General features: G+C 34.7%; 1 protein-coding gene across 2 annotated transcripts in view; it reads right to left on the bottom strand.

The window, feature by feature from the left end:
* Nucleotides 1-4,335: 4,335 nt before the first annotated feature.
* Nucleotides 4,336-25,373, bottom strand: part of TC2N (tandem C2 domains, nuclear) — a 70,511-nt gene continuing 49,473 nt past the window's right edge. For both annotated transcript variants that reach the window (XM_043489698.1, XM_043489696.1), the window contains exons 4-12: nt 24,852-25,019; nt 23,486-23,577; nt 22,330-22,405; nt 21,458-21,558; nt 20,954-21,070; nt 15,492-15,683; nt 9,958-10,072; nt 7,525-7,724; nt 4,336-5,254 (exon numbers count right to left, since the gene is read on the bottom strand). In XM_043489698.1, the coding sequence (XP_043345633.1) occupies nt 5,144-5,254; nt 7,525-7,724; nt 9,958-10,072; nt 15,492-15,683; nt 20,954-21,070; nt 21,458-21,558; nt 22,330-22,405; nt 23,486-23,577; nt 24,852-25,019 (1,172 nt within the window). In that variant the 3' untranslated portion in view covers nt 4,336-5,143. The remainder of the gene's footprint in view (nt 5,255-7,524; nt 7,725-9,957; nt 10,073-15,491; nt 15,684-20,953; nt 21,071-21,457; nt 21,559-22,329; nt 22,406-23,485; nt 23,578-24,851; nt 25,020-25,373) is intronic.

The raw sequence follows: 25,373 nt of genomic DNA, 5'->3' as shown, positions 1-25,373 counted from the left end.
AGTGCCTGAAAAGAACAAAAGGCAGAGGAAAGATGAATTTGCCCCCACCCCCCACCCCACTGAGCTGTTCTTATCTCATCTTCTCTTGACTTCAGACTGAGATTTATACTATTGGTGCCTCTGGTTTTCAAGCTTTTGAACTCAGACTGAATTAGACCATTGGTTTTCCTGGGTCTCCAGCTTGGGCAGATTGTGGGATTTCTCAGTTTCCATAAACGTACGGGAATTCATCATAATTAAAAGAAAACTTGTATCTCCCTCCCTTCTTATCTATCTCCTACTGATTCCATTCCTCTGGAACCCTAATATAGCTGACTCTTAAACAACACAGGTTTGAACTGCGTAAGTCCACTTATATGTGGATTTTTTTCAGTAAGTACATAGGTAGACAAGCTCTGCCCGAGGCCAGTGGATGGGCTCAGAGCTTACCAGGTCCACTGAGGCTGGGCTTGAGTCATCTGAGCATGAACCTCACTGAGATGCACAACCTCTCATCACAAGATTTCGTACCTTTCCTGGACACAATGCCAAGACAGGCAGAGATGTGGCCAGGTTCCAAATGAAGACAGCATCTCTTAACTCCCTGTATCCACTGTCCATATCCAAAATGATACTCCACCAAATTTTTAAAAAGATAAACATTGTTCAGTTTCTTTAGACTAAATCTGAGATGAAGAATTCTCTCCCCCTGAAGTTGACACTGCTGTGGTTTTCCTTAACCTAAGTCCCAGTTTTGATATTTACTAACTAGATAACTGGGCTTCCCAGGTGGTGCTGGTGGTAAAGAACCCACCTGCTAATGAAGGAGATAAAAGAGACCTGATCCCTGCGTCAGGAAGATTCCATGGAGGAGGGCATGGCAACCCACTCCAGTATTCTTGCCTGGAGAATCCCAAGGACACAGAAGCCTGGCAGACTATAGTCCTTAGGGTCACAAAGAGTCGGACACAATTGAAGCAGCTCAACATACATGCACAGTATAATATAATGCAAGGTTAGTTGAACCTGTGAATTCAGAACCACAGAGGGACAAATGTAAAGTTATACTCAGATTTTCAACTGCATTGGGATACTCTTAACCCCTGTGTTGTTCAAGGGTCAACTGTAAACATTCTCACAACTAATGTAAATACACTTTTATCTGGAACTTCCCTCAATATAACCCACCAAATACCAAAAGTAAATATATAATTTTGAAATAACCATTACTGCCATAATATAAAAAGTTGATATTTATTGTAAATTTCTGAAATCCTTCATAAACAAACCATTATTTGATTAAACAAACAGTGGAAATTTTTGTTGGGAAATACACTTTTTGTACATTAGTATCAGAGAAATTCACGTAACTGTATTCAAACAAAAGATCAATTTAGGTTATTTTCAGACCATGACTACATAACTTACGTTTAAAATACCACTGGTTCCCTCTGAACTGATATACTTCAGTGGTAAGTTCTCTAGTTCTGCTAAAAAAAATCATAGAAAACCAAACAAGAGCCAAACAATGAAGTTATATTTTGACATGGACTGCAGCTATTTAATTGTATTAATCTGAAGACTTATAAATAAATACACTGTTAGAGATTAGCACTGTGCAAGCTGTTAGCTATCAGTGTGAACCCTCCCTGCTTTTCTCTGGTTGCCCAGCATCATTTTAGTTCTGTCTCATTTATAAGTGGGTAAAGGTAAAAAAAAATGCCAAGTAAGTACAAAGAGAAGTAATTTTTTGCATAGTATTTAATTTTTTATTACCAGTTTCTAATGTTTTTTCTCATGAGTAGCTATTAATAGAACAGTGTGCTTCTTTTTATATTTCCAGGTAAAGCTTCAAGGAAACAGTAAGAACATCTCCTATTCAGTACTACTTCATTTGAAAAAGGCTTAAGTAAACACTAATTAAAATATTTGGGATCTTAGTTGTGTCAAACACTTCTCTAACTGAAGTCCTTAAAATAAAAAGATTTTTTAAATTTTATTTTATTTACCTAGGATTCTAAGACACACAAGAAACCAAGAAGTATACCTTTCCTTCAAATTATACACTACACACATATTAAAATTATTGAAAATTAAATAAAATAATTAGAGGTTTCATTAAATACATGACTACTTGTAATAAATTTAGGAATTGAAAGCATTACTAGAGCACAAAAAAATTGTTAAAATAAAATTCTAGATTTTTTAAAAACAAGAAAGTCTCTTACTTATCTAAAAGACAATGATATATTTACTTCATTCTTAACTATTCAAATGGTTGTATTTGAGGAGAATTTTTAGGGCAGTGACACTACTCTGTGTGACATTAGAGTGGTGGATACATGTCATTTGTGTATTTGTCAAACTCACAGAATGTACAACATAAAGAGTGAACCCTAAAATAAACTATGGACTTTGGGTGATGACATGTCAATGAAGGTTCAGTGATTTTAACAAATATACCACTACAGAGCAAGGTGTTGGTAGCAAGGAAGGCTGTGTAAATGTGGGGGTAGAGGGTATATGAGAACTCTCTGTACCTTCCTCTCAATGTTGCTGTGAATCTAAAACTGCTCTAAAAAATAAAGTCTATTTTTTAAAAGTTGTTTTACAACCTTAAGACGGACTGATGTAACTATGGACATAATGTGACTTTTCATTTTGATTTTAACTTGGTTTAATGACTATTTTGCCTTACATCTGTAACTGTATAACGGGGTTTTCTAACTGTCTAAAAGTTTTTAATTTACAAATAGTTGTCCGAGCTCCTATGAGTGCCACAGCCTCCTCCAACTATTACTTGGAGCCCCTGGATCAGACATCCTCACTATGAGGATTAGGAGAATATGTTGCCTCACCAGTTTAGGGACAACGCCCCTTGTCAGCTCGGAAGCAGTTATGGAATGAGAACGATGCCCCTTTTCCCTAGGCAACATAATTCTCCTAAAAGAAAAGGGGGGAATGAGACAGTCATTTCCTAGGCAGGTTGATAAGAAGTCTAGGGGTCCCCAAGGAGAGAGAGGTCTGGGATATTCAAGGAGGAAGAAGGGACAAACTTTTTTACTTTTTTTCCTCTACATTCCTTAGGATTATATAACAATAATGTATCCTGCCTGAGGACAGTCTTTGGATCAAACCCCCTGGCTAATTCTGTTATCTTAAAACATAAATTATGGGAGTAGGTCTGGTCTTTACAAGGATGTATCCTGCCTGAGGACAATCTTTGGATTAAACCTTCTGGCCAACTCTGTTATCTTAAAATGTAAATTATGGGAGTAGGTCTGGTGAGGTCTTTACAACCTCCAGACATTCTTTGGATTCATTGGAGAGTATATAACTCCATTGCTAACACTAGCAAAGGAGTGTTAAAAGTAGCAAAACACTACTCTTTTGCCCCCTTCTGATGCCTATGTCAGAAGCTTTCTCTATCTCCTTTATACTTTAATAAAACTTTATTACACATACAAAAAAAATAATAAAAAAATAAAAGTTGTTTTAAATGACTGCCATCTGTCTCAAAGACGCAAAATACCTCCACTCAAGGTGATTTCTCTTGAAAGTTCATGTGAGTACTCACCAATATGCCATTTTTCACAAATCTAAAAAAAAGTATTTCAAAACTCAAGAGTTTCAGAGAGTACCTGTCAACACCTCCAATATACCGTAACTCTAGAAGCAGAAGCAAAGGGCATGTCAACTCTGCATGTTTTGTAGCTTGAGGAGGTGGTACTCAGGAAAAGGGGAATTAGTGTTTATTTGGGAAATCTTAACTGATGCCGGGAAAGATTGAAGGTGGGAGAAGGGGACGACAGAGAATGAGATGGTTGGATGGCATCACCGACTCAGTGGACATGAGTTTGGGTAAACTCCGGGAGTTGGTGATGAACAGGGAGGCCTGGCCTGCTGCAGTCCACGGGGTCGCAAAAAGTCGGACACAACTGAGCGACTGAACTGAACTGAACTGAATGAGATACACAGACCAAGAATCAGAATAAAAAGGGCATGCTTAAGTTATAGCAAAGTATACTTCTGACCTAAAATATCACTATTTATCTTTGGCATGTGTGGACAAGGTAAGAGGAAAAAAAAATGGAAGATGAATCACTTAGACTACCCATTAGCAAAAATAAAGTCATATTTTCCAAGATCAGGAATGGTGTTACTGATTTCTCCAAATGACTGTGTTTATTTGACCACAGCTTGTCTGACCAACTAAACTGAAATTATCCCTACATATTGAGTTGTGGTGAGTACCTGAGAAAAACTGTAACAGAAAATGTGTATTTGCCACATAATGTTATCATGTATGGTCAGTTTTAAAGCATAGGAAAATATTCTAATGTTGTGGATTATAGAACAAGTAATTTATATTTAAAAAACTAAAAACAAATAAGTGATTATCATAAAATATTGAATTTGTTATTTAAATTAGCTCATTTAATTCTGCTAATTAGGATGGGCTATATGGATGATAACCTTACAGAAAAATGTGTGTACACTGAATTTCCAATTAAACTTCAACCTTCTGGTGTTTTTGTTTATTCTACTCTTGCCAAAATGTAGTTTTCTATATCTGAGATTTCTTAGAGATAAATAGCTTATAAAGTCGCAATGTGACAACTTATGGGTAAATAATGGTAAACATAGGCCACAAACTTTCCCCAAATAAGAAGAGTTGAAGTGGTTCAATTCATTTTTGCTTTCTGAGGGAAAATATGTAGCAAGGAGTTAAAACAGTAGAGTTAAGATATAATCAATAATGACTAACACTGAAACAGTGGCAGTCTTCTATATGTCCACTTGTACTAACAGAGACTTGATATACTGGATTTTTAATATCTATGTAAAGCTTTAAAATACTCATAACCATTATATAGCAGTAACTATCTATGACTGATATTCCTACTGACTTTATAATTTATTTAGTTGCCCTACTGTCTAAAACATTTCCTTTACTTTGGATATCTGATACAATTCATCCCATTTTTTACCAAGTTTAATTTTTCTATTAGATCCATTATATTACTATAATATGTAATTAATAATGTAATCCATAAATAAATTAACAAATGTACTGATTTGTCTCTTTAAATTGGTAGCAAATTAAAATCATAAGTCTTCGAAAAGAATGTCAAGTTTGTCACCAAATTAATGTGCGGCATCTTCAAGATGGATTTAATTTGTGCCACTTAATAACAACCTTTTCTGGATGTGTGACTGTCTCTTTCCACTGGCTCACTGCTTCAGTGTTATTACTGTCTTCACTTATCCAAATCTGTAAAGGAATAGTACAGTTATTTAACTTAACACAATAATAGTAACTGAGTTCATACAACTGATTATTCTCACTAATGAAAGACAACTGGAAGTTTGGGTTACCTATTTTCAACTAAACATATTTCCATTTTTCCAAAAGTTTGTCTCTTTGAAACTTAAATTTTAAAACACTTAACCTAGTCACTGAAGACTATTTTATATGACTCAATTCAATTTAAAAATTCAATGTGAGGTATTACAGAATCATTTCCTCCAAAACAGTTTTTAGTATCCTTTCTTAGGCAATTAACCTAGAAGCTCAACTTAAGACTGATCCCAACCACTTAAAAACATTTTTGTAAATACTAATTGAGACTAATTATAATTTAAATTGATTGGTGTGTGCTAAGTCGCTTCAGTCATATCCAATTCTTTGCAACCCTATGGATTGTAGCCCACCAGGCTCTTCTGTCCATGGGATTTTCCAGGCAAGAACACTGGAGTGGGTTGCCATGCCCTTCTCCAGGGGATCTTCCTGATACAGAGATTGAACCAACATCTCTGACATCTCCTGCACTGGCAGGCAGCTCCTTCACCACTAGTGCCACCTGGGAAGCTGCAAATTGATTGGTAAGGAATGTGTATTTTAAGTACCTTTATATTAAATAAAACTGTAATTTTAATTGAAATCTAATAAATCTAAATGAAATCATTCTTGATTCACAGTAAAAACTTTCAACGAACCTATCACTTATGTAACTTTAGATAACATATGTGAGTGAACTTGGGAAAACTGTAAAGCATTATGCAAATATAAGCTATCACATTATATGTTATGTATCATGGAGGCAAGGTGAACAAGGAAACAAACTTGAATTCTCAACTCAGCTATAGCACTAACAAATGATGTTACTTTGGAGTTAACTTCTTTGAATCTCGGTTTCTAATTCTTTTAAATAAATTTAAGATAAATTGGAGCAGGTCACTTCAAAAGGTTTGTTTTTCAAACTTTTCTCTTTTAATTTCTTGGCCTGAAGAACTTTCCTTCAAATAAAATCATATAAAGAATCCCAATATATAAAACAGATAACAGGAAAGTGCTTTGGCTGATAGACGAGTGGGAGATCTTGATTCCACATGTGGCTACCAGACCAGGGTGGCTCCCCGAGGCTCCCAGAGGAGCCAGAGGGAATAGATAACCATCAGGAACCTTTCCACATTTATTCTTAATTACACTCTCAACTGAGAAAGTGGAATCACCAAAAACATTATTCTGAAAATTATTTGTCAGGTAAATCTCCTATTCCATTCATACATGGTAGTTGAGACTTAATGATACAGGAAAACTTTACAGGTCCCATGACTTTCAAAGTATGCTAGTTATACTAATTCTTGAGTTCCAACTCTTTTCCAAATAAGAATAAATGAAGAACAACAAAAATGCAATATTTTTCACAAACATTTTAGGTAGAATATATGAAGTTAGTTAATATCAATCTTTGAAAATTCACATATAATTTGATGATTCATATAAAGTGCTAATAACATCTTGCTGTCAAATAGAAGCTTTTAAAACTAATAATACAGATTTTGGAATTTAAATGCGAGTCAAACAACTGTAATTAAGATAAAAAATAATATATGGCTAATATAATGTACCCAATAAGAGTAAAGAAAGAACTACAAAAGGAAACAAGTTCCATAGGACTGGCAAGTAAGCAAGTGTTATGCAGTCTTATAAAAATTACTAAGAATTTTAAAATAGGTTAATCCAGATAACAATATTGACTAAACAATATCACAACCACTCTTAAGATCAATGTTTTCTAGGAATTCAGACTTACCACAATGGAGCTAATAGCATACAAACATTAAAATGAACATGACACAATAAAGGAAGCCTTAAGAAATCTGATTCAAATACTTAAGAGTTTCCTCTTTCACAAGGAATGGGTCAAGGAGAGTATTGAAAAACTGATCTTTCCTACCATTTTTAAAGTTGAAAATCTCAGGGAAAAAAACTCATTTTAAAAATCCTGGTTGCTCACAAATTAAAACTACTTTTGTATTAAAGCCGAAAGTCTGACAAGATTTGATTTTTGCAGTAAATTTTTTTTCCTGCAAACTTTTTCACAGTAACTTTTTTTTTAGTTTTGCATTGAATTTAAATTTTGATGAAGAATTTCACTCTATTCAGCCTCAATTTTATCCTGTATTCCCTTTGTTAACCAACTGTTTAAATGCTACAAAAGTGCAAGGAAAGAATATGAGATAAAACTGACTACTAACCTGTCCCACAAAGTGTCTTCTTCCTACAGAGCTTCGACTATAAAGCTTAATGAGAAAAATAATTTCTTTTTCACTCTGTATAAGTGGAAAAATCATAGTCTCTCCCCACTTTACTCTTCCATTGGAGGCCTTCAGTAAGCGTGTCTTCTTCTTATAAATCAACTCTCCCGAGCTAAACATTGCCACTTTCACAAAAAAACCTAAAGAATAAGAAATTTTGATAAATAAAATTTTAAATGTCATATAGAGATATAATCCATATATTTGTCATAAAATAACAACAAGTACTTTTAAAGATCTGATGAATTACTGCCGTAAGAGAAAACTTCTCTAGTAAACTTTACAATTAGTATTGTAATTTACAAATAACTACTGTCACCTTAAATGAATCTAATCTTCCTCTACTGCCATTAAAGACTGGAATTGTCGGCATAAATAACAATCAGCAGTAAAAGAGTACACACTGAAAAGGATTATACAAAAGAGAAGTGCCAACTCTTTGGAGAGCTAAAGGAATTATTTCACCAATTTATATAAGTAAAATTATTTGCTTGAGACTCCAGAAGTTAAACACCTGCCCACTAGAGGAAATCTATTCTTTAAGTAAATTTGAGATGTAGAGCCTCCAGTAATGGTAAAATAGCTTATACAAACTAACCTCTCACAGATGATTATAAACTGGGGAAAATATTAAAAACAATTGTTCAAGACACTAAACACAGACCAGAAACAGAAAGAAACTACAGGGGTGTCACCTCTTAAAAGATGGGAAGCACACTAAGTAAAATTCGGGTTTATACACGTTCACCTAAGCCTGCCCCCCAATCTGACACACAGTGCTTACAGCTCAAGCAGAAAGTGCAGTCTGACTAATTTGAGAAGTGATGGTATAGAGATGGAGCTGCTAGACAACAAGAAAGTGAAGAGTTTCCAGAAAGGAGGCAGCCACAAAGTGAGACCCGAGGCTGACCAATATTTATAAAATGGAGATCACTGGTAATCCTGATTGCCATTAGCCTTTTTTATTAAAGGAAGACACATGTTCATGTAATAAACTGCATTGTTTTTTCCTTGTTTCCTAGACTTAACCTTATATAGTCCTGGTAATTTAACTTATTCTTCTAATGCCAAGTTGGACTTCACTTATTTTTTATGATTTTTCCATTTACCTACATAAATAATGGTAGTCTATAGCTATTCTTTGTGTACACTATCCTTTCTGTTTTGATATCAAGAATATGCTAACCTCAAAAACCTTCTTTTTCCATCTTTTTTTCATGCTGTGGAACAGCTCATATAGAAAAGGAATTATATGTTTCTTGAAAGTTTAGTAGAATCTACCAGTAAAATCATCTTGGCCTCTGCTTTTGTTAGAGGCAGCTCTTTAACTGCTTTTACATGGTTACAGTATTGTTCTACTCAGTTTCTTCCCTCTTCTGAAGTGAATTCCAACATTTTTTTTCTTAGAAAATCATTTATTTTATACAGCTATTCAAATGAACTGGTATCATTATAAATGGTGTTGTCTTATTTTTGAATCTCTTATGAACTTGAAATTATATCCTCTTCCTTGTTCATGTTTTCTTTTATTTTTTGCTTGATCCAGCTTTCTATAGGTTTATTTTAATATTCTTTCCAAAAGAACAATCTTTTGGTTTTATTAATTTTGTGGGGTTTTTGTTGTCTCCATATTTATCAACTCCAACTTTAGCTTTAATTTCTATTTCTACCTTCCTTTGTGTTTGCTGTTGTTTTCCTAGTTTCTTGAATTGTGTTCAACTGTATTAATTTTCAATCTTTGTAGTTACAGTGGGCATGATTGCTTCTGCCTACCTCCAGATATTTTCTTTTCTTCTACTAGGAATAAAGAACACTTTTACCCCCACTCTTAGCCCTTTAGGTAGGACTGACCTCAAACCTCCCACTCTAGGAGCAGTCATGTGAACCAGGGCTAGACAACCAAAATATCAGAACCTCTGAATATACTCAAAGGCACAAGGTGAGAAAGTGTTTTAAGGTTTGTGTTTTTTTCAAGATTTTCAAGGTGTGAGTTAGTTTTTTAAAATTAAGTTTCGAGTTAGCAGAATATCCAAAAAAGGGCATAGACGTAGAGAGAGGATACACCATCTAGGCTGGTGAAACATATCTGACAGTCCTCTGGACACACAACCTATATTAACTAACGAGATAAATAAAGAATAGCATCAAATGCAAGACGGTCACAACTGGATAAGAATCAAGAGAGCAGTGGGTAAACACAATGGCTAAAATTTGAAATCTAATAAAGTAATTTTAAGTTGAAAGGTAAGTATATAAGTTAAATAATAAAAGTAACTAAGATTATAATCTTCACTATAAGAAATGTAGGAAAAAAATCTATCTGTTATAAATAGTTTCTGAAGATTTCATTTTAAACCACTTTGACATACTTACTCAAAGTTAGGGGTGTTGATGAACTTGGAAGGTACTGTGCCTCAAGAATTTGTAACTGAATTCTGCTATTCACTGCTTGAAAACAAGTCCCCAGTTCAAGTTCTGCATGGCAAACCTGCATATTAAAAAAGTGTTATTTGGCGATTAAGAATAAAGTTTGGGGATATTTCAAAATTCAAAAACAAAGAGCTAAAGCTAGACATTCCCAGGTGGCGCTAGTGGTAAAGGACCTGCCTGCCAATCTAGAAACGCGGGTTTAATCCCTGGGTTGGAAGATCCCCTGGAGGAAGGGATAGCAACCCACTCCAGTATTCTTGCCTGGAGAATCCCCTTGATAGAGGAGCCTGGCGGGCTATAGTCCATAGGGTCACACAGAGTTGGACACGGCTGAAATGACTCAGCATGCACACATGCTCTTTACTGTCATACAAAGCGAAGTGTTAAAAGAGAATGCTAAATGTCATGGAGTCTTTCAATATAAAGTACTTACTGACTTTCATAAATTCTGATAATGTAAGTTTCACATATATACTGAACCTTCAAAATCAGGGAGACCAAAGACATGCAAATTTAAAAAAATTAAATTCCTAAGCAGTTTAAGTAGAGAAAATGTCAGAGAAATAAACACCACAAGAGCACATTTTCAAAAGACTTAAATGTAGTCATTGGAATAATCTTTTCAAATGACTGAAATATGATAATATGATATATGAATATATGAAATATGATAAAAATGTTATACATGAAACACATCATTTGCTTTTCCAGTTGTAGAAATTAGAGGCAGTGCTATGAAAATCAGAAAACAAAGGATTACTACAATGAACAGATTTGTGGGTTAAAAGTTGAATTACTATGCTAAATAGAAGTAAGCCAATGACGAAAATTGGCAAGAAGGAAGCTAGTGAAAGTGGTGAGGCAGTAAATAATAAGGAAAAGGTCAAAGAAAATCTGAGGCAAACAATAAAATGAAGGAAACTCAGAAAGGGGTAGAAGCTAAAATGTGCTCTTCAGTATTGCTGACTAAGAGCAGAAGAAAGTGAGTAATCTGCCTTACACAAGCGAACCTATTTACGTGGATTCCAGGGTGCTTGGAGTGAAAAAAAGAAACATAGTCAGCCAACACAAAAACATTACTGTTCACATGTTGAAAAGAGTAAATATAAGATTAAAGAAAGAACATAATGTTAACAGATCTCACTAGGGTCAGCATAGATAAACACAAAAGTCTTGGCTAGTGTTGATTCCAACAAAGCTACAGAACAGCTGATGGATACTTCATCAAGTGGTTTATATTTGATAATAACCCAGTATTCCCCAGTAACTGACACATGGATCAGTAAAAAAAAAAAAAAGAACCTTTTTATGTACATGCCATTGACTGAATCTTGGATAGTTTCTAAACATGATATTCTGTAATGGTCAAAATGGCCAAAATTGCTCATGCCTTAAGAAATCAAAAGATACAAAGTGAATCACTTAAAAGTTTAAAATCAACTGTTGAGGTCACTCCTTCTTGAAAAATCTAAAATGATGACAAAAGTTGTCTATTTGGCAATAATTGCTAAATTCTAATAAATAAAAGTGAATGTATTGCTCTTGCTTTTTAATAAGAATGGATTAATCTTTTTAGGTGGACTAATTCAGTAGCCATATATAAAATACCTTTGCTGATTAAAAGAACAAATGCTACTGTCTATTTAAAAGTTATTTATTGTTTACAAAACACAAAGGAAACCAGGATAACATTTTTTCATTCATTTTTTTCATTATGGTTTTGTACCCTTAATATAACAGATGAAAATACTGAAAGATGGCAAAACTTCTCTTAGAGTTACACACTGGTAGAGTTCATTCTCACAAAACACAGCAGCATTCAGCAGTGGGTTTACCATTTCTTACTTACCAAGGTTATTTCACAAATTCAATTTATACTCCAAGATATTAATTCAGATCATGAAAAACTATTCAAAGTGGTTTTCAACCTGACAATAACCAAAAACTTAAAATTCTAATCAATTAGTAGGTATATATTAAAAGCATTTTTAATGATCTCCATTCCTGAATAATGTATCATTTTTTAAAAGAAAAGAAAATCTTTTTTGTCCTTCCTGGAATGGCTGTTGAAAGTGAAAAGTTCAGCATAATTAGAGAAACCCCTTATCTGGTGATTTTTTAGAACATCTCCTTAGGGGGACAATACAGTGTTGATGAAAGATATGTTCACATATTGAGGTATATAGGGAAGACATTCCGGTTTATATATGAATTAACTTGACTTTTATACTGATTAAAATAGCCCATTTGTGGCCTATCAAGTATACATTGTATATCAGATTTAATTATTAAAGCAAAGGGTGCACTGATCACAAGTAAAGAATAGACATGTTAAAAATAAAGATTAAATGCCTCCTTTCCTGGGATGTCACTGTTGGTCCTCCTTCAATGATACGACTCCCTTCCCAGGAGCCAAGGCCATATCGACTTACTGTGCACATGCTCTTTTTTCTTTTTTTCAAACCCTAAAGGAATGTATCCCTGACTTGTTTGACGTTCTCTATTCTGATAAGATGTTAAAACAGTGCTGAAAACCATGCTTCTTCTGAGCAATACCTCAGTTATCTGAGAGGCTGTCTTCCAGGCTATAGTCCTCAGTTTGGCTCAAATAACACTCATTTCTATCACAGACTGTTTATTGATTTTTTCATCAATGTGGTAAAATTAAGAGAGCTGGCTCTGGAATCAGAATGCCTCTGTTCAAATCCTGATTCCCCAACAAAAAGCTATATAAACTCAGGCAAATGCTTCAAGGTCTTGGTCTCCACAATAGGGGTAACAAGAGCAGCAAGCTCATTAAGTTCATTGTGAGCATTAAATCACTTAGGACCAAGTTAGTTATATGCGAAGTTTCTTCAAACGTCAGATATTAAATAATTCTTCAGGGAAACCTTGTCTCTTGCACACTATTCAACACAAAATTTGAGTTGTCAACTATTTGTTAAGGTCAAAAGCTCTGTGGTGAAGAAATTAATAACTCTACATGGAAGTTCTGCTGTTCATGATGTCACTGTGAAGGACAGATATGTAAGTGTGTCTCTTTCAATGTCACAATTAGAATATCAATTTTCTTCTTCAACACAGGAAACGAAGCATGTTATTCTTGCTTTTAGTCAATAATATGAACAGTAATATAAATTTACTGATCCAAGATAGCCCAAAAGCCCTTCCTTCAAACCATCAATCTTTGCATCCCTAGCACATGGCATACAAAATGTTTATTAAAAAAAAGTTTATAAAAGATCTCTGATATGCAAAATATAATTGTAGAAACTGTGCCATAATCATTCATTCTGATTCTCCAAGGCAGATTCAGATTATAATGTCTCAATTCCCCAGAAAATACATTTGCTGTATTATCTTCTGATACACTCTGCTGCTGCTGCTGCTGCTGCTGCATCGCTTCAGTCGTGTCCGACTCTGTGTGACCCCACAGACGGCAGCCCACCAGGCTCCCCCGTCCCTGGGATTCTCCAGGCAAGAACACTAGAGTGGGTTGCCATTTCCTTCTCCAATGCATGAAAGTGAAAAGTGAAAGTGAAGTGGCTCAGTCGTGTCCGACTCTTCGCGACCCCATGGACTGCAGCCTACCAGACTCCTCCGTCCATGGGATTTTCCAGGCAAAAGTACTGGAGTGGGGTGTCATTGCCTTCTCCCTGATACACTCTACTAGTCTTTAAAGATTTAATCCATCAATTATCCATTTAAATAGTAATATGTGCTTTCTATAAAATATGGTTGCAGGTTATTGTCTACTAATCTAGTTAAGTGATAAACTCCTGTTACAGTGACAAAACAAATTTGCTATACTTTAACAGAAAATAGTAATCTAATTTAGCATGCCTTCATTCATCATTTGTTCTTTCCTATCAACCTACATACAAATATTCAATGCCAAGAATATGACAGGCTAAGGGTACAGTAAAATATGAAGGAAAAAGATGGAAGTTCAGGTCTTTATTTTCTTTTTAAAATAGTAACTTAAATAATTCTGAAAGTGAAGTGAAAGTTGCTCAGTCGTGTCTGACTCTTTGCAACCCCATGGACTATACAGTCCACAGAATTCTCCAGGTCAGACTGCTGGAATGGGTAGGTAGCCTATCCCTTCTCCAGGGCATCTTCCCAACCCAGGAATCAAACTGGCGTGTCCTGCATTGAGGTGGATTCTTTACCAACTGAGCTACCAGGGAAGCCTAAATTATAGTAAATGCTATAAAGAAAACAGATTTGGTATGAAAATAGAAAATGAAAGATCAGGAATAACAAGATTTTTCAACTCTTCTTGATTATGGTAATCTTTCGTTCTTTATTTTTAATCCCTAATTTCACTTCAATTCAGTGGTTCTTAAGCAAAGCTATACATGAGAATCACCTGAGTAGCTTGAAAATTACAAATACCTCTGGCTCACTCCTCCCCAAATTCTGATTTAACAGTTTAAGTGTAGGCATGTTTAACAGCTCCCCATGTGGTTCTAATGTGCAGCCAGCTTAAGAACCACTTCAAGTCACCTTAAATAATTTTGAAAACAGGTAAAATATAACTCCTAAGTAAACTTAAAATCACATGTAAGTTTGACTTTAAAAAGGGTTATGACTGATTTCTATATGTTATCCTGACACAGAAGCTACATAATTAAATCATTAGGAATTTCTAGGCAACTTGAAGAGTGTTCAGCTGGTTAACTGAAAGAAGCAACTATTGGGCCTCAAAAAATCAATCAGCACTATAGATAATCACGTCCTTTACAAAAAAATACCAGCTGGAAGATCCTCCATTCTACTCAATTTATGGACAGATATAGTACCTACTCATGACTAAAACTTTCCTAATCTATTTCAAGGCAATCTCTCATTGAGTTTGGAGTTTATAATTCTTTCTTGCTTTTCCTATGTTATCAGCTACTTAAAAAAAAACAAAAAATAATTTTTTAAAATTATTCACTTTTAGGGTTATTATGTTGAAGTGCCCTGCTGTGTTTGGTCACTTCAGTCGTGTCCAACTATGCAACCCCACGGACCTCAGCCCACCAGGTTCCTCTCTCCACAGGATTCTCTAGACAAGAATACTGGTGGGTTGCCATGCCCTCCTCCAGTGGATCTTCCTGATCCAGGGATCAAACAAACCTGTCTCCTGTGTCTCCTGCACTGCATGTGGCTTCTTTACCACTGAGCCACTGGGAAAGCCCATTATTTTGAAGTATGAAACATAAATAAAACAGGTATTAGGAGAAGGTAAGCCTACTGTTACTTTTCAATGGAGAAAGAAAAGCAACTCTGTTAACATTTTATCAATTTCAAAAAAGTTAAATAATGACATAATTATTACTATTTTACATTACATTTATGTTGTTATTGTTTGAGAGCCTTCCTAATCCTTCAGTATATTCTTGTGCTCAAATTATACTCCCCAAAAAATTCATCCAGTAAATAATTCTAAAAATGTGAAATACTTTGACATTACATATTATATCACTTACAGAAACTTTTGAAGGTGGTGATATGTCCAGAGAGTAATCCATTTCCTGTGTGCTAAGAGTTCTGAGTGACAGTGAGCATTCTCCAATGGTTTTCTTCCTGGGAGTTTGGGTTTGAATCTTAAATACAAGTCTCACAGTTTGTAGACTTTGGAGTTTAATAGAAAATACAAAAGTTTCCATAAATTCAATATTCTAAAATAAAAATATAAAACATGTAAATAGCATATTTTAAAAAGGGTCATATGCCAACACAATATAAGTAAAAATAACATTTTATAACCTAGGAAAGGCAAATTTAATATTTTTATAATAAAAAATTTTTAAATGAAAATGAGAATGGCCATGACCTGTTTTTCCAAAATTTATTAGAGATACTATTCGTCTTAGTTTCACAAATCCTTCTAATTACTTAGGAATTTAGTCAGTATTAACACCAAGTTCACCAGAATACAGCTTTTTTCCTTTTCGAAAATGAGGTTGTTCTCCATCTTTGGTTCTGGAGCATCATTCCTGCTGTTCACCACAGTTCTTCAACAGTTAATGACAGTACTTCAAGACTCTCATGCAAACTCTCTCTGTATGCAAAATCTAACTTGTTCACATTAAGAGACTTGAACTACTTCTTTAAAGGACCTAGTCTGTCTAATGCTCTTCCCATCTAATTTGGGATTCAATTTATCTTTACTCTTTTCAAAATGAGAACTGATCTCCTTGATAGAGAAGACAAGGCAAAATATGAGTTTCAAGTTCTACCTTCTCCAATAATCTTCCACTCCAGGCAGCAAGTGTTTTCCATGCACAGACTATTTTCAGATGTTCTTTTTATTTTTTAAAACCTTGGCTTACTGTGAACTAACATCTTCTTGACACTAGACTGCTTTGTAAACTGCTTTGATTGTAAACTTCCTTCTTCCCATCTTTAGTGAATCTTTTTGAAGGGGAGGTTTTTTTTGCCTTTAGATATCTGGGCAACTAACATCAATGTTTTAGATACTGTGCCCAAGTGTTCACTTTTATTACAATCACTTATATCTGTGTACAGAATTGTGTTTCTGAGAGTCTCCCAACCACCTGAGCTATCGTTTTCTTTGTCTCAAACCACAGATCACATCAATAACACAGTATACGTAAAATGTTTAATTTTTAAATTCATATGCAATGAGCTTATAAATGAAGTGTGCTGGTTTGCATTCTGTCATAATAGAGGACTCCTAAACAACTTGATAAATAATAAATTTTAAAATATTCCATGCAAGTTTTAATATGAGAACATTTCCCCCTAACTTTTCCCAAGTTGGCTTAGTTTCATTTGAAAATCAAAAAGTTTAATTTGGGAAATATTCATCTGTGAGTGTCAGGATTAAAACTAGAGTTAAGATTTATTTCCATCTAGACTTTCTACAATGCATATTTTAATGAAGTAAGATCCTAATATAACACATAAATTTTGGTTACTGCCTTTTCACTTATTAAGAACATTTTCCCAAGTCCTTAAAAACTCTTCCTAAGCATTATTTTCATGGCTGCCTAATATTCTATCACATGCTGTTATGGTTTGAATAGTGTCCCCCTGCTAAAAGTTATGTTGATGTCCTAACCTTCAGTAACTCAGAATGTGGCCTTATTTGGAAATAGGGTCATTGAAAATGTAATTTGTGAAGTTAAGGTTACAATGGATAGGTGGACCCCTAATCCAATATAACAGGCATCCTTGTAAGAAGATAGCCATGTGAACACATAGAGACACATGGAGGTGAAAGTCACGAGCTAGGTGAAAATGAAAGCCAATGGTTAGAATGAAGACAAAGAATGACAGGGACTGTTGGTCATCACCACAAGCTAGGAGAGAGGCATGTTAGAGATGGAACAGAGTCTCCTTCAGAGAAGCAACCAACATTGCTGGCACTTTGACTTCAGACTTCCTCCAAAACTGTAAGAGAGAAATATTTGTTGTTCTAAGCTACCTGGTTTGTAATACACCAACCATCAGTTCAGTTCAGTCACTCAGTTGTGTCTGACTCTTTGTGACCCCATGAACCACAGCACGCCAGGCCTCCCTGTCCATCAGCAACTCCCGGAGTCCACCCAAACCCATGTCCATTGAGTTGGTATGCCATTCAACCATCTCATCCTCTGTCATCCCCTTCTCCTCCTGACCTCAATCTTTCCCAGCATCAGGGTCTTTTCAAATGAGTCAGCTCTTCGCATCAGGTGGCCAAAGTATTGGAGTTTCAGCTTCATCATCAGTTCTTCCAATGAACACCCAGGACTGATCTCCTTCAGGATGGATTGGTTGGATCTCCTTGCAGTCCAAGGGATTCTCAAGAGTCTTCTCCAACACCACAGTTCAAAAGCATCAATTCTTCAGTGCTAAGCTTTCTTTATAGTCCAACTCTCACATTCATACATGACTACTGGAAAAACCATAGCCTTGACTAGATGGACCTTTGTTGACAAAGTAATATCTCTGCTTTTTAATATGCTGTCTAGATTGTCTTAACTTTCCTTCCAAGGAGTAAGCGTCTTTTAATTTCATGGCTACAATCACCATCTGCAGTGATTTTGGAGCCTAGAAAAATAAAGTCAACCACTGTTTCCACTCTTTCCCCATCTATTTGCCATGAAGTGATGGGACCGGATGCCATGATCTTAGTTTTCTGTTTTAAGCCAACTTTTTCACTCTCCTTCACTTTCATCAAGAGGCTCTTTAGTTCTTCTTCACTTTCTGCCATAAGGGTGGTGTCATGTGCATATCTGAGGTTATTGATATTTCTCCAGAAATCTTGATTCCAGCTTGTGCTTCCTCCAGCCCAGCATTTCTCATGATGTACTCTGCATATAAGTTAAATAAGCAAGGTGACAATATACAGCCTTGATGTACTCCTTTTCCTATTTGGAACCCGTCTGTTGGTCCATGTCCAGTTCTAACTGTTGCTTCCTGACCTGCAAACAGGTTTCTCAACAGGCAGGTCAGGTGGTCTGGTATTCCCATCTCTTTCAGAATTTCCCACAATTTATTTTGATCCACACAGTCAAAGGCTTTGGCATAGTCAATAAAGCAGAAATAGATGTTTTTCTGAAACTCTCTTGCTTTTTCAATGATCCAGCGGATGTTGGCAATTTGATCTCTGGTTCCTCTGCCTTTTCTAAAACCAGCTTGAACATCTGGAAGTTCACGGTTCACGTATTGCTGAAGCCTGGCTTGGAGAATTTTGAGCATCACTTTACTAGCGTGTGAGATAAGTGCAATTGTGCAGTAGTTTGAGCATTCTTTGGCATTGCCTTTCTTTGGGATTGGAATGAAAACTGACCTTTTCCAGTCCTGTGGCCACTGCTGAGTTTTCCAAATTTGCTGGCATATTGAGTGCAGCACTTTCACAGCATCATCTTTCAGGATTTGAAATAGCTCAACTGGAATTCCATCACCTCCACTAGGTTTGTTCATAGTGATGTTTCCTAAGGCCCACTTGACTTCATATTCCAAGATGTCTGGCTCTAGGTGAGTGTGAGTGATCACACCATCATGATTATCTGGGTCGTGAAGATCTTTTTTGTCAGTTCTTCTGTGTATTCTTGCCACCTCTTCTTAATATCTTCTACTTTTATTAGGTCCCTACCATTTCTGTCCTTTACTGAGCCCATCTTTGCATGAAATGTTCCCTTGGTATCTCTAATTTTCTTGAAGAGATCTCTAGTCTTTTCCATTCAATTGTTTTCCTCTATTTCTTTGCATTGATCGCTGAGGATGGCTTTCTTATCTCTCCTTGCTATTCTTTGGAACTCTGCATTCAAATGGGTATATCTTTCCTTTTCTCCTTTGCTTTTCACTTCCCTTCCTTTCACAGCTATTTGTAAGGCCTTCTCAGACAGCCAATTTGCTTTTTTGCATTTCTTTTTCTTGGGGATGGTCTTGATTCCTGTCTCCTGTATAATGTCACCAACCATAGGAAACTAATATACATGGTATACCATGAGTTTTCTCAGTCATTCTCCTATGGCAAACATTTAGATAGTCTCCAGCTTTCAGCCTATGAACAAAACTGCCAGGAATACTTTATATATATTTTGTTTGCATCTTAGATTATTTCCATGAAGTGATCCAAGTAGAAACACTATGTTAAAACCTGTAGATATTTGAAAGTTTTTTTGCTTTAAAAAAATTGTTTGTTGAGGTACAGTTGATTTACAATGTTGTGCTAGTTTCTGATGTACAGCAAAGTGATTCAGTTATATATATATATTCTTTTTCATATTCTTTTCCATTATGGTTCATTATAAAATATTGAATATAGGTCCCTATGCTATACAACAAGACCTTCTTGTTTATCTATTTTATATATAGTGTTTGTAGCTGTTGTTGTTGTTTAGTTGCTAAGTCGTTTCCAACTCTTTTGCAACCCCACGGACTATAGCCTGCCAGGCTCCTCTGTCCATGGAATTTTCCAGGCAGGAATACTGGAGTGGGTTGCCATTTCCTCCTCCTGAGCATCTTCCTGACCCAGAGATCAAACCTGCCTCTCTTGTGTCTCCTGAACTGGCAGGCAGATTCTTTACCACTGAGCCTGCTAACCCCAAACTCCTAATTCATCCCTCCCCAACCCATTTTCCCTTTGGTAATCAAAAATTTGTTTTCTGTCTGTGAGTCTGTTTCTGCTTTGTAAGTGAGTACATTTGTAACGTATTTTAGGTACCACATATGAGTGATATCATGATATTTATCTCTCTGACTTATTTCACTTAGTATAACCTTATTTTAAGGTTTTAACGTATATTGTCAAAATAATTGCCAAAATAATTTTATAGGCTAGAGTGCTCATGAAACTTTCCTAATTTTAATAAGCAAAAAAAGTAAAGAAAGAGAAAGCAATATGTAATTTAATTTGTATATCTGTGAATACTAGTGAGTGTAAATTTCTTCATGCTTATTAGTCATCTGAATTACTTTATTTTTAAATGACATATTCTTATAGAAGATAAGTTTCATTTGTATGGAAAAACAGTAACCTTTCAATCCATATCACAAGACAGAAATACAGATATATTTAAATTGAAACCTAGGATTATAAAACAAATTCAGGATCATAAGTCTTCCAGTTATGATCATGGAAAGTATTTAAAAGAAATTAACCACAATCATGCAATTATTTATCAAAGTCGACTGGGATAGGGGGAGAGAGGATGAGAATAAGACACTTACTTTCCTTACATACAAGAAAAGTAAATATTATCATCAGATATTACTCATAAATATTTTAGTGATTAAGATTTTCTTTTTAAAATGCATCTTATATTGGACAATGAAATACTAAGTATTTCTGAGGCTCAAAATTCTTTAAAAAAGCAAGGCATACATAATCTGTAGTTTCCCCAAAATAAAACATTTTCATATTATAATTCTTTACATAGGTTAAAGTGACAAACATGAGGAAAACATAAAAAGATACTGAAACACAAACACTTACATTAGAGCCTTCCTTGACTGAAGATTTGAAATGCACTGGTTTGGGCAATGTTAGTATTCCTTTTACAGAAATAGTAGGAGTATCTCCATACCTAGAGGGCCAACTTAAATCTCTGCACTAAAAAAAAAATACAGTTTGAGTTTTACAAAGGACTCTGACAATACAAATATTTGATACATTTCTTGAGTTAATGACAAATAAAACTATAAAAGTAGACTTTAATCTACTGAGATCTTTTGTTTCATCTCCATTAAAATAATCTGACAATGTTCTACACACCATATCAATTTTCCTCTTGAGGAAAATATGTTCTAATCATATCTAAAGATTTATTTTCTTTAGATTCTTTATTAAACACTATTTTATGCAAAATACTATAGAACCCTAAATTCCAAAGAAGATATTGACCCATTCTCCTGAAGATAGCAACAGTAGATGCTTATAATTTACACACCTAATTATTCAGTTTTGTAAGAAAAGTTGATATTAGCTACACTAACTTACCTGTAAAACTGTGATCCAGATCTGTTCTACTGAAGAATTATAAAACACTTTCACATTTAATCTCCCCCAGTCTCTTTCATCTCCTGATAGAGTAATTGTGTCTGAATTGTAAATGGACAAAAAGGTTTCAATTACTATGCAGTCCTTCCAATCCAACTGAGCTTTGCACTGTGTTCAGTCACCTAGTCATGTCCAACTCTTTGGGACCCCCGGGACTGTAGCCCTCCAGGATCTACTGTCCATGAGATTTTCCAGCCAAGAATACTGGAGTGGGTTGCCATTTCCTCCTCCAGGGGATCTTCCTGACCCAGGGATCGAACCTGCCTCTCTTGCATCTCCTGCACTGGCAGGCAGATTCTTTACTACTGTGCTACCTGGGAAGCCCAACTGAACTTTGATACAATCCAATTTTAAGAGCACAACTAAAAAATGCTATAATTATTTTTTTAAGTTGTCAGTTTATTAAGATAAAAATCATACTTCAATGCCTTTACTGAAGTGCTGGTAGAAGACATACTATAAAAAAAATAACTGGCTTAAAATCTAAACCCAATTATAACCTGAAGAATTTAAGTTAAAACTAAGAAGCCTTTCCCAAATAACACTGATACGGTTTTAAAACTGTATGCTTCTAGAAATTCCCTCACTAATACACTTTAAAACAAACAAATGATATTTAATTTTTAAAATGCCTTTATGCCTGAACATTAAAAAATACATCATCTGATCTGAGTATTCATATGCAGATAACACTGTCAATATGGCTAAAATCATCTAAACTTTTCTTAAAACCTTATCATAAATATATTCAAATTACTATTGGGTAGAAATAATTCCCTTAAGGATATAAAGTAGAATGATTTATTCCTTACCCAGGCTTCTGTTACTCCCCTGAGAATTTTTCCTCGAAGAAGAACTACTAGGCACACTGGACAATGAATCATGTCTCTAAAGATAAAATTCATTTTTAGTTAGATATTGCATATCAGATGTTAAGGATTCTGAAACTTATGCCTTAGCACCCACTCTAGTATCAAACTGAGTGCTAACCATTCTGACAGTGTTAACCACTCAGAATTTTCCACTTTTAGACAGGGAAGAGGGAAAAAGTTTTCTCTATATGTGTTAATCAGGAAAATCTTAAATCCCTTACTAGGAATACATGGCAAAGGCTTTGCTGTTTTTGGTTTGGTTTTGTAATAAAGAGGAAGAGATTACTGTTTATATTTCATACTTGGAAGTACTAATAAAAGTCAGACTATATTAATAACTGGAAGTGCCCTATTACCAAAAAACCTATAAAGCAGTAGTTATCAAAGCACTGCTGTCCCCTGGGCCAGCAGTTATCAGCATCACCTGGGAACCTGGTAGAAATACAAACTCGGGCCCCAGTGCAGAGCTATTGAATCAAAACTTCTGGTGGTGAGGCTTGGCAATCTGTATTTTAACAAGTTCTTCTAACAATTCTGATGCACATTAAAAACAAACTGGTGCTATAAAGAATTAATTCTGCAAAAAATTAACTCAATTGAGGATGATTAAGAATATATTTCCATTTTAACATATGCATATACATTCACACAGAAAAAGGCCCACAAGTATGTATTTTCAAAATTCTCAATTCTATTTCAAAAATAGAACAGTGTTAATATTAATAAAGTTCTATATCTCAACAGAAATACTAATATTTACTAACTAGGTAGTTATATTCAATAAGGAAAATTAAATAATAAGCATTTTTAAGTATACCATTTTAAATTCTAACTGCCTCAAGACTGCCTCAGTGCATACCATGAGAGAAGGAAACTTCTACTTTTTTAAAAAAGAAAGAAAAACTACTGTCTTTTAGTGTTCAACTGAAAGCTTCCTGAAATAATACACGTGGGAAATGCCAAGTATTTATTCTTTAAATATTAGAATAGAAATGTCTACAAAAGATACATAACATGTTGTTCCTAATGAAACATATATGAATTTTACCATGAAAATAAATGACTGCTTATAATTAAATTTATATAAATTATTTACCTGAATGAACTGCTGAGATGAACTTGTAAGATCAAACATAGACTTGCTTAGCCCAGGGGGACTGGGAAGTCTGTTGGTCCTTAAGTCACAAACTACAAAGGGACATGAGAAAATTACTTATTTTTATAGTAAAGAAGAAGAAACACTGGCAGTCTACTTAATTACCATGAACTAAATCTCTACAGAAAAAATAGCATAAATATGTGATGGTGTAGTTGCTAGGTCATGTCTGACACCTGTGACGCCATGGATTGTAGCCCACCAGGCTCCTCTGTCCACGGGATTTCCCAGGCAAGAATATTGGAGTGGACTGCCACTTCCTTCTTCTCCAGGGGATCTTCCCAACCCAGGAATCAAACCCAAACCCACATCTCCTGCATGCAGACAGATTCTTTAACGCTGAGCCACGAGGCAAGCATAATATATGCAAATCTACTTAAGAGACAAAGCCTTCCAAAGAAGATAAAAAAGTTGTTTTTCAATTATTTCACTTTTGTTTGAAACAGAAACCAACACAAATCAAACAACACATTTTCACAACCACATCAAATATCAACCAGGATGTAAGTCATCTGTACTAAAAGCAATTCAACTATTTAATGAGCACTTATTATATTAAAAATATCAATATTGAATTCCATGTACTGTTATATTTCTAGTCTGTATTTCTAGTGTCCTTTCTAAACTATAAGATCCTTGAAGAATGAAACTCTGAATAATAATGGTATAGCCTAGCACAGTGCTAAAATAAACATCTAAATAAATACTTCTACTTTATTTTCAGTACCTCACCCTGAATTTAGTGGTTGAGAGAGCTATATAGTTTTTTTTGAAAAACACTGAAAATTTTGTGAATCGGATATGTATAAGATAGTTCATAATTGATACAGTCTCAAATATTAAACTAAAAAGTCTGGTAATCACTTAGGCATTTTTTATTTTTTTGTTTACATTTCTAATCTCATCATTAGTTTCCAATTTCTCATTTTCACTGAGTAGAACAGAAAATAAATACAGTTAGTAAATTCTTGTTGTAGATATGAACAGACAGATGTTATATAAAATATGTACAAAATCTAAAAATTTCTTTAAAAATAGGACAAACAAAATGGAACTTAGAACTACCAATATACAGACTCATTAGTCTTTCAATTTTTACATTAGATATAAACCATAGAGAAGTTATGATGTGATTTAATCATATCACTTCTGAAGCCAGCTTTTCTCTTTATTTTTAAATTGTTTTTCATTTCATTTCATTCATTAAATTGTTTTTCGTCGTAAGATTTAATCATTTCTTTCAGAATCTTAGATTTAATTTGATTTTTACATTTGTTAAAGAGGAAAAACAAAATTTTTTTCATACCTGATCCATATAGTCTTGTTGCTTCAGAACGAGGAGGAAAGCGCCGACTCAAATCAGGTGACACATGCTGGTACTTATAGAATGGGTTATATACATCATAGCTGGGTCCATGCTGGGCTGAACTGGAAAGTTCTGCCTTTCTATCTCCAAAAGATGCTCTGGCAGATCCTGAAAGCAAGTGTTTCTAAAATTTTACAACATCCTTTTCTTGGAATTATTAGCTAACAACTGGTGCACCCAAGGCAAAGGGGAAAAAAACTTACTAACCTATAACAAAACAATATACATACAATATGTAATTTCACTTGATATAAAGGTCAGAAGCAGAAAAAAACTAAGCCACAATATTTAGGGATATGTGCTTAGGTGGTAAAAAGTAAAAACAACAAGAAGGTATGATTGTAACAACTGATATTTTGATTAAAGTGACTGAAAAGGGGGAAGATGGAAGCTTTTGCTTTGCTGGTAATACTCTCTTTCTTTACTTGAGTGGTGACCATACATCCATTTTACTTTTATATT

Source organism: Cervus canadensis, chromosome 17 (assembly GCF_019320065.1).
Source record: "Cervus canadensis isolate Bull #8, Minnesota chromosome 17, ASM1932006v1, whole genome shotgun sequence".
Taxonomy (NCBI): domain Eukaryota; kingdom Metazoa; phylum Chordata; class Mammalia; order Artiodactyla; family Cervidae; genus Cervus; species Cervus canadensis.
The sequence above is the reverse complement of the archived record's forward strand: the minus strand, read 5'-3'. Positions and strand labels throughout refer to the sequence as shown.